Source organism: Microchirus variegatus (genome assembly GCF_963457635.1).
Source record: "Microchirus variegatus genome assembly, chromosome: 8".
Classification (NCBI taxonomy): domain Eukaryota; kingdom Metazoa; phylum Chordata; class Actinopteri; order Pleuronectiformes; family Soleidae; genus Microchirus; species Microchirus variegatus.
Window position 1 is genome coordinate 1,220,902 of NC_139809.1, and position 14,394 is coordinate 1,235,295.

At 40.8% G+C, this 14,394-nt stretch overlaps 1 protein-coding gene across 1 annotated transcript in view; it reads right to left on the reverse strand.

Moving 5' to 3' along the window:
* LOC310930828 (cGMP-inhibited 3',5'-cyclic phosphodiesterase 3A-like) overlaps positions 1 to 14,394 on the reverse strand; it is a gene marked incomplete at both ends in the record, with an annotated part of 72,728 nt that overhangs the window by 26,563 nt on the left and 31,771 nt on the right. Inside the window, one exon of the mRNA XM_083893879.1 lies at positions 3,280 to 3,330. Within this exon, the coding sequence (XP_083750005.1) occupies positions 3,280 to 3,330 (51 nt within the window). The remainder of the gene's footprint in view (positions 1 to 3,279; positions 3,331 to 14,394) is intronic.

A 14,394-nucleotide genomic window follows, 5' to 3' on the forward strand; every position in this document is an offset into this window, starting at 1 on the left:
ATAAAACACAGCGTTCTCATCAGTGGCTGAACTGTTTGTTTTGAACCTTCAGGGCTTCGTAAACAAGGTAATGACGCAGATACACACTAAAAAACAGCGTTAATTGGAACTTCCGGTCTAGGTCCGCTTTAACTTAGAGAAATAGGATATAATATGGGACCTTTAAATGATGAGGAGGAGCATGGAAGTGAATCTCTGTCCGTGTAACAAGCAGAGAGTGTGTCTAAACTCACGTAGCAGTCATCTCACTCATCTAATGCACCATTAAAATAAACATGATAATACTGCGTTATTAACTTGACATGACCAGGTTTTTGTCGTAATTGCCACAGTGGCTTTCTGTTGCCTAAAAATAGCAATTCGCCAACAATGCGCGTAACCGCACCTCGTTTTAACAACACACTCACGAGCGCACTGATGAGCGCAAGTGCAATTGCTACGTGCAAAGTGTGGACGCTCGGTGTGAAAATGACAACTTTGTCAGTTGGCAGACTGAACAGGTACACTATGAATACAATTCATCCACAAGAATGACACCGGCTCAGAGGTTTTTTGGCATTTCGCGTCAACAAAAATGGGGCCTTGAAAACTGCACAAATTGCAAAATGTTTCTGTATCATTTGTGGCAGGTCTAATTATTTTCTCAGCAGAATAGAAAAGTCAAAACTGCAGGTATTTAAATGTTTTCGTGCTTATATTTAATATTGCCACTGGGCCCATTTTACCGACCCTACTACACAGTCATGACCGTCATCATCTTCCAGACCCATGTTTCAGTCACTACTGATCTCAAGTGTTTGATGTGCCCACATTGATTTTGAGAACTCTTCAACATGACTGCAAAGTCATGGTTTGCCTCTGATGCAGCACTCTTCCAGGCGTTCTGTAATTTAGAATAACAGTCACAAGATCCGGGCTTACAAACACTCCTTTCTTCAATAATCTCCTGGGCTGATGTTCCAAAACCAATGTTCTTTCAAGTCAAAGACAAATATTTAAATAGCTCTCTCCATACATAACTTCACTGTCAATTCCTCAACTAAAACATCCACCGCAAGCTTTCGACAGGCAAAAGAAAAAGATGCGGTTTTGGAAATTGGGCCAGCTAAATGTGCACATGCTGGCGAACACAAAACAGTGGAGATCAATCAAGTGCTCTGGTCACTGGATAAAGAGCCTGTGATTTGTGTATTCTAGCTGCCACGACAAAGGGACGTGCTACCAGCCTGTCTCACCATCAACCTGGACCAAATGGGAAGCAGAGCAGAGAGAAATGATCCACAAGATGGAGAGAGATGCCAACAAAAGCCTCCACTTCTTACATATTGTGTCAGCCTGAACGTTTACAGGGTTCCTTTGACGATTGCATTGCACTGATCCAAGTAAAAAAAAGAATGAATTGACCACTGAGTATAAATGGCAGCTTGGAGAATGTATCAATCAAAGAATATTTGCTTTCCTACTAATCCCACAAAACAAATTGATTTGAGCCTTGGACCAGATTTTAATGGATTTCTTGCCTTTATTTGACAGTAAGAGGAGAGAGAGAGAGAGAGAGAGAAGTTGGGGGATGGACTGCAGAAGAGGTTGGATTCCAGTGAAAGACTATGTGAGGAATCTTCATAGAAAACTCCTAATACATTAGTAACCCATTCCACGTGTTAAAAAATCAGTTTAATCCCGTGTGATGTGTTTTTACCAGAGTGTTTCATTTTCAATCACTCCTGCAATACACACAGGATTCTTCCTGGATTATTATTGGATTCTTCAAATAAGGCCCAGGTGAATTATGCTAATTCCTTTTTCAACTGCTCCTTTTGTAACATTTCCAGTGCAGTGCTACAACACACATTCATCTTTCAACCATCATTACCAGCAACAATGTTTGTAACACGGCTTCCTTTAAAGGGACACTGTGTAGTATTTATGGGTTTATATAACCCAAAATGCACTCTTTTATACATATTATGTGCTCCTGCATTGTCTAGTCGCTGTATAATAGTTTTTGTTTCATTTTCATAGTGTTTCAAAAAGTCATGTAAAATAACATGGTCGCGGGCCGCGGTTGCATAGCCACTGTTAGCAGAGAGACGCCATGTTTCTACCGGAGCCTGTAAGGACAAACGCGAGAGAACAAATCAAGCATCTCTTTACTTGTAGCTGAAGTCCCGCCTCCTCTCTCTCCGCCTCGTCTGCTACGGCCGCGAGAAAGACGACGAGGACGACATTTGACCAGCTGAGGATACCGTAGCGCTCAGGGAAGGGAGGGGGTGAGCAGAGGAGCAGTTCTTTGTTGTACATTTCAGCCTCTCCTCTAGATGGCACTATACACTACTTACTTCACCTTTAAGAAAAAAAATAATAATAATGGAGTTGTTGTTTTTTCTTCCTCCCAATCATTGTTTCCGGTGTGTCTGTGACATCACAATTCATGCAGGGGTGGTAAAAACCACAGACAGGGCTGACCAACCACTGGCAATGGGAATGCTGTCAATCTTTTTAGAGTAGTGTAGAGAAGAGTTTTCATGGTTTTAGTCTGATTCGGGGGCAGATATACCATTACATGAGCCTCATATCTCAAGGAAATTATACAGTGTAAAATTTGATTTCAAACCTCCTTCAGTCAGGATCACTTATCATGAAAGACTCCTCAAACACACCGTTGCTGCATCCATTATTACCAAACACTATAGTGTATTTTGTCAGAATTGAGGCAGAAGCCACTCATTTCTAAAGGATATCCTCCTGATAAGAGAGCATGCAGCACAGGACACACTCATACTGTAGATGGTCATGTGAATGCTCAGGGCAATGTTTGTTCTCATTGTGCTCCAGACTCCTGCCCAGCGGCTCTGTGGCTTTTCCTTGCATCAATTTTCAATTACAAACACTCCCCCCAAAAAGAAGGAAAAGGTCATCTCAAAGATGTACATCATGTGCCTCCTGCGCAGAGACCTTCTACATTCAATTCTCTAGCCTTTAATAGTTTCCGCAGCGAACTCACAGGCCAACGTCCTTAAGACTAACAGGAGGACAACAAGGACGCTAGATGGAAGTAACACCTCTGGACATGCTGTTTAACCAGGGCTCAAATGAACGGGAGACCAAGCCCTATTAGTGGTAAGATTTCTGCTATTTGCGTCATTTATAAGGTGTGTGTAGGGGGCTAGTTCCTATGTGTGTGTTTGTTTCTTTGTGTGTGTGTGTGTGTGTTTTCCTGTCAGCTGTTTATCATTATTATTACTTCCAGTGGGTCTCTCTTCTGTGGACAGTGCTAACCTGTGATCCTCGGGAGCCTCTCTTGTGGTCCCAGTCCGAGCGAGGGAGCATCTGTGAGAAAACAGAGACAGACACATGTTCAAATTGCAGTCCTGCACATGCTGTTTTCTGTTAGTGTCCTACAATGCAGGCAACACCGTCATGGAGCTGTTGTTGTGCTGCAGAAGAAAAGAGGAGGAGCAGGCAAAGTGAGGCAAAGAGCAGGGGAAGTGAGGGGGATGTTAATGCCCATAAATGCCCAAAAAAATTGTTTTATCTATTTTTTTTCTTTCTTCAAATTTCTATTAGGCCTCTGGTGTGATTTCACAGTGAGGTTTGGTTCTCTTAAGCTCATATTCACTGCCTAAAGGGGCTGCAGGAGGATGAAGATTTTTTTTACGCCGTCTAATTACCAGCCTCCCACTTTCTTGGGAGTCACCAAATGCATCAGCTTGTTTGAAGATGTTTTGGTGAACATACTGCACAAGAACCAAGTCAACATCAACCCCTCCCCCCACGCTCTCCGCTGACAGGACTCTCTTCCCCAGAACTGAAAAATCCCAGAGGAGCCGAACATGTTGCTGTGACAAATTGCTGCGGCACACAGTGAGGCAGGGGGCTGAGTATAACAGCCATATTGATCATTCAGGTGTAATTTACTTAAACACTGGAGGTCATCAAGTTATGTTACTTTAAAGGTGAAAACATTCTGAAACTGTGTCTGGGTTAAGAGTCACGTGTCTGTGTGTTGTTTTATGCCATGTTTTCACACAGTGCCGCTTTAGTTTGAACAAACAATGGTGGAGATATCGCTCCATTTACCTTCAGTTTATCACCGACCATAATCATTCAGTGATATTTCTATAGTGACATGAATAAAGAAGAATGTTTATCCAGTATACTTGTGTTCATTCATCCATTCCAATCGCAAAAGGCAAAACATACAAAGACAAACCATTCACTCTCACATTCACATTTACAGCCAAATGAGATTAATAATAAGATACAGCCAATTAACCCTAATCCCCAAGTCTGTTATATTTGCGTTTCTCTAAATTAGTGTAAAAAAAAAGAAAATTAATGTTCAATGACGTAATGGACAACGAAAGCCAATTCAAATAAATGTAACAAGCCACCAGGTCTTGTTTCGAACAGAAAGCTCAACATCTCAGCTAATTGGCTTCATTGGCACGACGTGAGTCTGGTTTGATAAGCCAACATAAACAAACAACACTCCAGCTGTGATCACATTTCCACTTGAAATATTGTTAATATTTAAATCAAAACAATGGAAATCACATTTCAAACCAGTAAGAAAATCACAGACAAATATCTTTCACATGACAAAATGGAAAAAAATACAAAATTGGGGAAGGGATGTGTATTCAAACAGGACTCCCTCATAAGTAAAATCCTGTCTAAGGCCTTTTAAAACCCTTCCTGTAAAAGTTGGGAATTACAGAATTACAGGACTCCTAAGTTTACATTTTGATCAGCAAATGTCACAAGAACATATGAAGCAAGACAAGTTACAAGGCGACGTCTGTGTCTCCTTTATGGGATAGTTATTGTCCACCTCATCCTCTGGTCAAGGTTCTGGTAACAATGCGTACGGTCCCACTAAAATGCTAACCTTGACAGTGTGCAAACAAGTTCACCGACAGAACAAGCACACACAATGTGGTGCACACCCATTCATAAAGTACAACGGCCATAGTTTGACATTTAGGAGGTTGTAAAAAAAAAAAAAGTAACATGAAGGTTTTGCCCTCTCATAACAAACATTTCATTCTCTCATCTCCACCATTTTCTAACCTAAGCACCACAGTTATGAAGAGTCTTCCCTGCATTGATATCTAAGTAACTTTAATGCTCCATCAAGCATTCACATGCGTTCAAAAAACCAAACAAGATGGAAAATGAAGTCAACAGTAATCATCTGTGTAAGGGGCTTGTGTATGAGATGTAAATGACTGTAAATGATAGTATTAGCCAGTGAGTGGTTTTGTCTTATCCTTTGTGACTCTGATGACGGGGTTTGCTGTTATAAGACGTGGCAGTGAGCTCCTCCACGGTCGCAGCAGAATCCTGTTCTATTACAAGGTCCTTGAATCAGTGAGGTTCTCCAGGCACGTTCACATAAACAGTCTTTAGGTCTTACAGACTTATGTAACTCAACCCTTCATCTCCCTGCTCTGAGTGAGACAGACCCAGACTACAAAGATGGCTTCATGGTCCCTTTGATGTACAATACAAAAAAAAAACTCACACGATGAACATTTACATTTGCTTAGTGCAGATTCTTGCCCTGAGAATTCTTCCTCAGGGCAACTTTACAGGCCACAGAGAAGTTTATTTCCACTGAGACTGGTTCAGACATTGAGAAAAACCAACAACTACATGAGGATGATGTACTACTCACTTACTAAATCAAACAGGGGATGCCGTCTGTGCCACTGTGGTCAAATGGGTTTCTCTGAAGTGTGGTTTCACTGATTTCTCTCAGAAAAATCATTGGCGTTAGAATAAACCAGAAATCCCACTAACACCAGCATCATTTGTTTAAAGAGGCAAAAAGCAACAATGGTAACAAAAAAAAATCTTATTTTACATCAAGATTCAAATATTATTTCTTGAGAAACTGACCAAATGTGAGAAAATACTCTATCTGAGACAAAAGAATGCATGAAAAAAAGAAAATCCCAGATTGGCCTCTTTACCCAGTTCCACACCAACATTTCACAGGCTCTTCTCTGGCCAATGCAGCATTCCTCAAAGAGGTTTGTTGTAAATCTGTTTAGTATGTTTTGCGTAATCTTGCAGAGACGGAAAAAAAACACAAGGGATAATAACACAATCTCACAGAGGCAACAAACTATGCCCTGTATATATCACTGTAAAGAAAACACGCAATAAAGAAGAAGCTGTACATTTTCTACTCATGTCAGTTAGACCTTTCCACACAACAATGATTCAGTACATAAACAAGTCTTGTTCAGTCTTTATGATCTTGCTTCTTTACTCCAAGAGAATCAAAGAAGTCTAAGAATATACTCAAAACATATGAGAGCACACTGCCAATATAAGGTGAAAACCTCATATGAATGATTTCTTAGATCTCCTGGTTTTTCATGGACACCCTCCGGCCAGTATATCACCGTATCACAGGGGAGGCACTAACGTTTCCAAATGGATTTGTTTGTGTCTTCATTGCACCTAATGGGAAAAATAACAACTTTGGAGAAGTTATGCCCTTTGTTTCACCCTCTGCTAGATTCATTATGCTGCCTCATAACTCAGAGTAAGCACGGTCTAGTACTGGGTTTCCATCACTTACAGCAATACTCAAGATTTAAGGCAGACTGAGGTCTTCAGGAGGAAAAACTGTTTTGTTTAAAGTATGTCTTTCAATTACAGCACGATACCCACCAAATAATATGATACACTCAATGAGGTCTGAGGCATTTCATGGAATTTCTGCTCCATTGTGAGTGGATTTTGGTGATTTACTCTACTGTCAGGATCCAGAGTAACAAAAGAATGAGTTGCAGAGTAGTTAGCATGCAGTAAATGCTTTAAAAAAACAGTGGAGGTCAAACTTTAATTTACGTTTACCAAAATTGATTCTTCTGGTATTTAATCATTCTGTATTTCTGCATATTCTGTCAGCATGTTAATTTTGTATTAGGAAAGCTTTCTGTATACCTATTGGCAACTGCTGAGCTACATCCTAGATATGATTTGTCCAGGTTCACCCGTTTGATTTCTGCTTCAATAAAAATAATTTCATATGTGGGACTCGCAGGCCTCCATCCATTGTCAACCACTTTGAGGTGTGGGGTTGGTTGCCAGTCCATAACAGGGCCAAGACACAGAGACAGAACAACCATTCACACTCACATTCACACCGATGGGCAAATTAAGTGTATAATTAACCTATGCATGTTTTTGGACTGGGGGAGGAAACCGGAGAACCCAGAGGAAACACACTTAAACATGGAGAGAACATGCATGACCTGGTTGCTTTGGATAACCTGAGACCTCACAGCTGACAGTTTTCTTTGGAAGTCATTTCTACACGAGGCCTGTAAACAGTGAGGTCACAGTCAGGTCTGGAATCAAGAGTAATCTGACACATTATTCCTGGAAATAAATGTCGCTGTCAACACGACACAATTAAATTTTTTGGTGCTGACGCAAAGACAAAACTTGGACAAATTAAGTGAAGAAAAAATAAGTGAGTGTGTGCTGGCATTAATATTAAACCCTCGCACAAACTGATGAAACTACATTTCACTTTCAGCTGGACTGCATTAGTCCCCCTCAGGAAAACAGAAAAAGTGGACACATATCCCAGTTTGTACAGTATAGTCCTTTCAAGAGATCGTCACTTTGTGGGCATAAGGAATGTGAATGTTCATAGTTTGAGCACCCTGTCTTTAGCTCAATGCAATCATTAGTTGTTGTTGCTGATTATTCTGCCTTGAGAAGAGAAAAAAGGTTTGTATGCTTTGTTCTTTATCCGAAAAAGGTGCTCTGTCAAGCAATACTATCAGACCTGACTGAGGGAGTGTTGCTGGACACAGGGAAGAAGCATTTCTCCCATGAAACTGCTGAACAACAGTATAATACATGTTTTTAAGTTTTTGTGAGCATAATGCAAACCAGTTTGCACTTTATTCACTTTACGCACTCAATTTTGATGTTGCCTCTCTCTTTATGGACCTAAAACATATTATTACTGTTATTTCACATTTGCATATTAAACTATACAGTGTACATACACTAACAAACAGAGAGAGAGTCACGTGCAACTGAGGTTTAATCAGCAATAATAATTTGTGAGAGCTAATTTGACAGTGGTTTGATTGTGAGACATCTGGTTATATTGTAAAGTTATGCATTATAGTTACACAGTCATAACATCACGATAAAGGAAAAGCAGATGAGACAGAATATGTCAAAACTACTAAAAAGGCAGCGACACAAAATATGACGACTGCCATCAAGTCGTCCTCTTACTCTGGATGTTAAGAGGGCAGGAGTGTGGATGCCAGTGCAGCCATGCCCTGTACACCACCATGGCCCTGAGCCACAGCCCACTGCAGGCTGCCATGCCTCTGAGGTGCTGGGTAAACACCATGGTGTAATAGCACAAACAAACTACCGGATATGCATGTTGTTTAAGTTGTCCCAGCCAATAACCAGTCGGAAACCACTTCCCTGCGGTGGAAGCTGCAACAGCAGCATCCATAATATAGTGAAGTTCCACCTGCACACAGATCAGTCTAAAGCTCAGCACTGAGCCTGAAGAATTTAACTCAGAGTATAGTTTATTACAGTATAGTATATAGTATAGGTGAAAGGGAAGATCTACTCGATGGTAGTCAGGCCTTCTATGATGTATGGCTTGGAGACAGTGACACTACTGTCTAAAAGACAGGAGGCGTAGCTGGAGGTGACAGAGCTGAAGATGCTGAGATTTCCATTGGGAGTGGCCAGGATGGACAGGATAGAAATGAGCATATTCATGGGACAGCTCAGGTTGAATGGTTGAGAAATAAAGAGAGAGGCAAGGTTTGATGGTTTGGTCACATGTGGAGGAGTAATAGTGAATATATTGGACAAAGGATGTTCAATTTGGAGCTGCCGGGCAGGAGAAAAATAAGATCACAGAGAAGGTTCAAGGCTGTTGTGAAAAAGGACATAAGGACAGTTGATGTCACAGAAGAGGACACGAGGGGACGGGACAAGATTCAGGCAGTTGACCCACTGAGGTGACGCCTAAAGGGAGAAGCCGAAAGAAGAAGATATAGTATAGAGGTTATGTTCTATCTGAGCCTGACCCATCGATCATCTGAAAGCTGGAACCCTGACAAATGCAAACCTTGGAAGCACTGTAGCCTTTAGTCTATTAATGGTCACAGCAACTGATGACAAATACTACTCATTTGTGCCACTCTGCCATGTTGTTGTTACAGAAATGCCCTTTTTGTAATTTTACTCCCTGCATTTCCTTACCCACACACTAGCTGGCATTACTGTTGCTTAGCGGATGTGTTCTCACAACCTAACCATTTTAACAGCGAAAAGTGTAGACAAAAGTTCACAATTTTCACTTGAATGCACCATGTTTTCAGGACTCTTTAACACATTAATTAATTACAATTAAGATGAAAGTGGAATACCGAGATCACGGCATGTGTTCATGTGGTCATTGTGCTATTAAGAAGAGCTGAACCATTAATCGTTTTCAAGTCTGCAATTTGAAACAACAACATTAAAAAGACAGCAAAATAATGGTTCCATTTTTGATTGTTCTTTGTTCTATGTCATAAAAAAGGAGTGTTTCCACCTAGTGGAACGGTTTGGTTCGGCACAGTCTGGTGCATATTCTCATTCTTTAGAACCTTTCCCTTGGGGTTCCAAAGTAAAATGGTATGGTACAGTCAGGGTAGCCCCACCGATGACTGGGAATGATCAGCTGATTGGGCAACAGAAAAATGTCACTCCCTTGGAATTCAATGCAAACGCCTGTAGTCTACTCTGACACCAACAGGCACAAACTGAGCAGAAAAAAGAGAGCTGCTGGATGAGCTGCTGGATCTCCTCCATTGTTGTCTGTTGTGTCACATTCAATGTCGTTAGGTGTCCTTGCACCGGTACGACATAACGATATGTGACCATCGGACATGACTTTATCATTAGCTCCATGATGGAAACAAAGCATTAGAGAATAGTAAAGAATATGTTGATGGTATCTCATGTGGTAATTCTGCATCTTGTGGTAAAGTAAATATTGCTTTGAATTTAAATGACATCACAACTCAAATCCCAACCACAATATATGTCAGAAAATTTCCAAGTAGATATTTTACCCAAATCATTCAGCCCTATACTATGAAACATAAGCGCCCTCCATAACCTTAGGTCACAATAGCATCAACTATTATCCCTTTTATAATTAAACATTCTATTCCCTACTGCTACCATTGCTAATAAGCTACCAACTGCACTCTCTGGATGAGTTTGACCTCAGTGCTGTCTGACACAGCTGAGTCATCTCAGGGCTTCCTGGTACAGACGAGTGGAATCTGATCCAGGCCAGATTGACTGTGGATTTAATCCCATGCATATCCTGGATCAGGTCTCAATCTCCATAGTTCAGGAAAACCAGTGGGGACCTTTATTTCAGAGCACTTTTCTAAATCTGTTTGGGAAGGGAAAGGGAAACAGCCTTGTCCTAATATAGCTCTGTGCAAGATAATTGCTAGCAGTGTTTCTTTATCATTCATTCATGATCAGACTAAGTTTTCTGCTGCTTCCCACATCATATTTGTGTCCCTCATTTACTTGTTTGATATGAGAGGAGTTGATGTGTGTCTACTTGGATTTTCAGTAGCTGTATTCACATTAGTCCAGTGGAATCACTGGGACCCAAAATTCAGTGTCAACTGAGGGCATAGTTACAGGAAATGCCAACTAGAGATCTCCAGGAGAAGCAGAAAAGAGAGAGAGCGCTAATCTGTCATGGTTGAGTTCATTAAAGTGGTTCTGAAGAACCAGGAGATCAGCCTGCAGGATTTCCAAACAGCTTGACCTTAGGGTTTTATGCACCACCTCTGTCCAATTAAACTCTCTATGCTCTGAAGGTCTGCAAAGTCATGAATTCATACACAGAAGCAAACAGAGACAGAATCTCACCCAACGCCAAAGGGTCTCTGGGCATCTTCTGACTTACTCCTCTGTTGTTACTTCTCTAAAAATTCTGACATCCACTGTGCTTGACATCCCTGAACCCACTTTCACCTCAGCTCATGACAGAAAGTAGGTCAGATTCTATTAGGTCTTAGTAGGCTTCAAATATGACAGCAGCTAAGTCAGAACATCAGCAAGTCAAATATTCATGACTATCGTCGCATTTGACTCTTATTTGCAAAATGTTGGCGTCACACTTAACTCTACAGTAAATCTCTCTTACTGTCTTTGAACATTAGGTGTAATCTTGTTTTGCACCTGCAGATGGAGGTATTCTCATGATTAGTGTCATAATCTCTTGGGACTGTCTTTTATTTTTACACTTTTGCTGAGAATTATGACAATTAATATTTGCAGGATGAATGATGACAACGTTTTTGCTGGATTGGTTGGAATGAAATGAATATTAAACCAGTAATAAAATATAATTAGCATACATTTTTGACATTTCAATTAATTGCTATCTCAGTCTTGAGTGCAGGGAGCTTTGATAATTAAAGCCCCTGGTCTACCTGGTGCTCTATCTGTTTCTCACTGAAGTGTAGACAGAAACAGGCCACAACCTCAAGAAGATTATATCTGGTTACCTTATATGTTAGCCTAAGAGATTTCTAAATTTAGCTGTGACTGCACAAACAGCCTATAGCTGCTATGTAATTTAACATCACTAAAATAATTGCAAAAAGTGTCAAGACCATACAAACAGATATAAAAGAGGGAGAGTAAATGTACACAAATAATATGGTATTTATATTCTATTTACTTTCTTTTCATTAAATCCCCATCGTCCTCCTTGGAGAATTTCTTCATTAACTGAACTGAATTTCACTGGACACAAGGTAATAGTAATGTAAGGAGGGAAAATAAAATATATATAGGGTTGTAAGGCTTAGCTCCAGAAAGACACTCATTTCTGACCCACAGTATCTGGCTCCAAAAGCACCACACCACCTTTTCCTCCACCACTTCCTTCCACCCTGAGCATGACAGCCGTCTGGACAGGACACCTATAAATTCGTCCCTGGCTGCCTGCTGTGGGGAGAGTATGGAGAGTCATTCCTATTCACGCTGGCTAATGTTTTACAGGTTTTACCATGGGGGTCAGTCATCGTGGGTCATTTGCGTCATCGCTGGAGGGAACTATTGAAGTGGGCTGCCAAAGTGGAGGAGGCTGTGTGAAGGGAATGAGGAACACATTTGTGTGTACACGGAGATTAGCACATGCACACACACCTAAAAGCTGTTCGGCATCTACAGCCTCTCACGTTCTCCGTTTCATGTGCCGGTCTGTAACGCGCACACAGACTTAATGAACAAAACCACACGTGCACGGTCTGTGCAGTAAAAACATGCATATGCACAAATATGATCCTATGATATGTCTCGCACACACGAGTGAAGCCCTTTGTTTACACACATGCAAGCACACACACACACACACACACACTCTTCACACTTTCTTACGCCGACTCTTCTAATTTCTGAAGTGTGACTAATGGGATTCATCATCTTTACATTTCTAAGAGAGACTTAGTCGGATCGTAGAAGATTCCCAGTGTAGGGATCTCTAGCAGAGGTAGAGTAAAAGCCAGGACAAAAATAAACAAACAACAATGCACATGATGGCAATGCACAAGAAAATCTCCCCATAAAACTTCAGCCATGTAGTTTCATGACACATCTATTTTTCTGAAATATTATTTATGTACACACTGTTTTCCTTTGCGTATGCGTCCTAGCTGGCTCCCTCTCAAGCAGCTAGGTTCCCAGCTCCGCACTTTCAGCTGGGTAAAAGAGAGGGGATCTGGCTGGCTAGACCTGGCAGCCCACCTCAAAACAGCATGCCAAAGCCATTAGTGTATAATGGTCCAGTCAGGATTGCTGCTGGGGCCTGGAGAGCTGAGAAAGGGAACACAGCACTCACTTGTTTGTTTGTTTTACAACCCTCAGCCCTGTTCAGTCTGCAAGGTGCCAATAGGCTTTGTGTGGTTTAATTCACAGTTGATTCAAACGGTGTACAGTGTGTCAACAAAAGTGACACAAGCACACTTATTTCAAAGAGTCATGTCCGAATAAACCAGTTGTGACATTGCAGTTCATTTGATAAATCCACGGTTGTTGTTTTTTTTTGTCTCCCGGAATACAGAGAAAATAAACTCCTCTCACTCGGTGGTCGAGACAAGACGACTGCACCTGCTCGCTGGATAAGATACACATCAAGGATTCAGCAAAGTCACTTAAATGCTTTTCATGTGTTGTTTGCCTGGTTTCATCTTCATAAAAAAGGAAGAAGAAGAAAAAAGATGGACAGCAATAAGATAAAGAGTGCATTTCCCCATCATCCATCAACTTAGTGATTCAGCCCTTGAGTCTACTTCAGCCACTTGGGTATTTTCCAACTGAGCTTTCACTACAAGATGGAAATGGTAATATTGATTTATGTGTCTTCTTTAAGACTTCAGTGTTTATGAATTTCATTTTGAAAGGCCAGAGGATTTAAAGTGTAGGCTGATAAAAAGGGTTAAGCTACATTTTCCCCTGTTCTGTTGCTAGTCGGTTTTATTTAAGCTATTAAACATTGGATGGATTTGTGCTTGTTTTGTGCTCAGTGCAGGTTTCAGAAAACAAGCTGGGTGTTACAGTTCCACCATAAAATGTTTTTTTTTATGAAGCCATAAGTCTGACATGACAGGATGCAATATTTCTTTTGGAGGAGGTGATCTACGTCAGGAGAGATTTTCAAAGTTAATCAACAGTTGAATAACAAACTATTTGGACACGACCTTGACGCAAGAACTGAGCAAATCACACTGAGCTTTTGAAACATTTCAACATAGTGTTGAAATCCAGTTTTCTGATATTACACTGATGTAGCTTAAAGGTGCATTATGTAAAAAATGATAAAATCCTCCTAATATGTCACAGAGACTCAGGAATAATGTTCATATAATAAACTTAACTCACCAACAACAACAGTACAGACAAAATATTTGCATTAAAAAAAAATATTGTTTATGTTTTGAAATCATGTTTTGGCATGTGGCGCCACCTACCGCCGTCTACCAATCATTGCAGTCAGTAGAGTCTCAGCTGCCGAGCAACCACGGGTTGCCAGTTACGTCTGAAAACGAAACCTAAAAGACCTCGGTATTTTGATTTTGAATGTACTAACCGTTTTTGGCCACATTGTTACATATGGCACCTTTAAGTGTGTCACTTAATATTAGTTTTAAGACAATTTAGTGAGAAAGAAATGTGAATATAAGAATATAGAGTTCAGTAGAAGCCAACGCAAGCGAGGGAATTTGTGCATACAGGTTGCCTCAGTACATCATTTCACCTTTTATCCACACACCTGACTCAGCAAGGTAAGCGCTC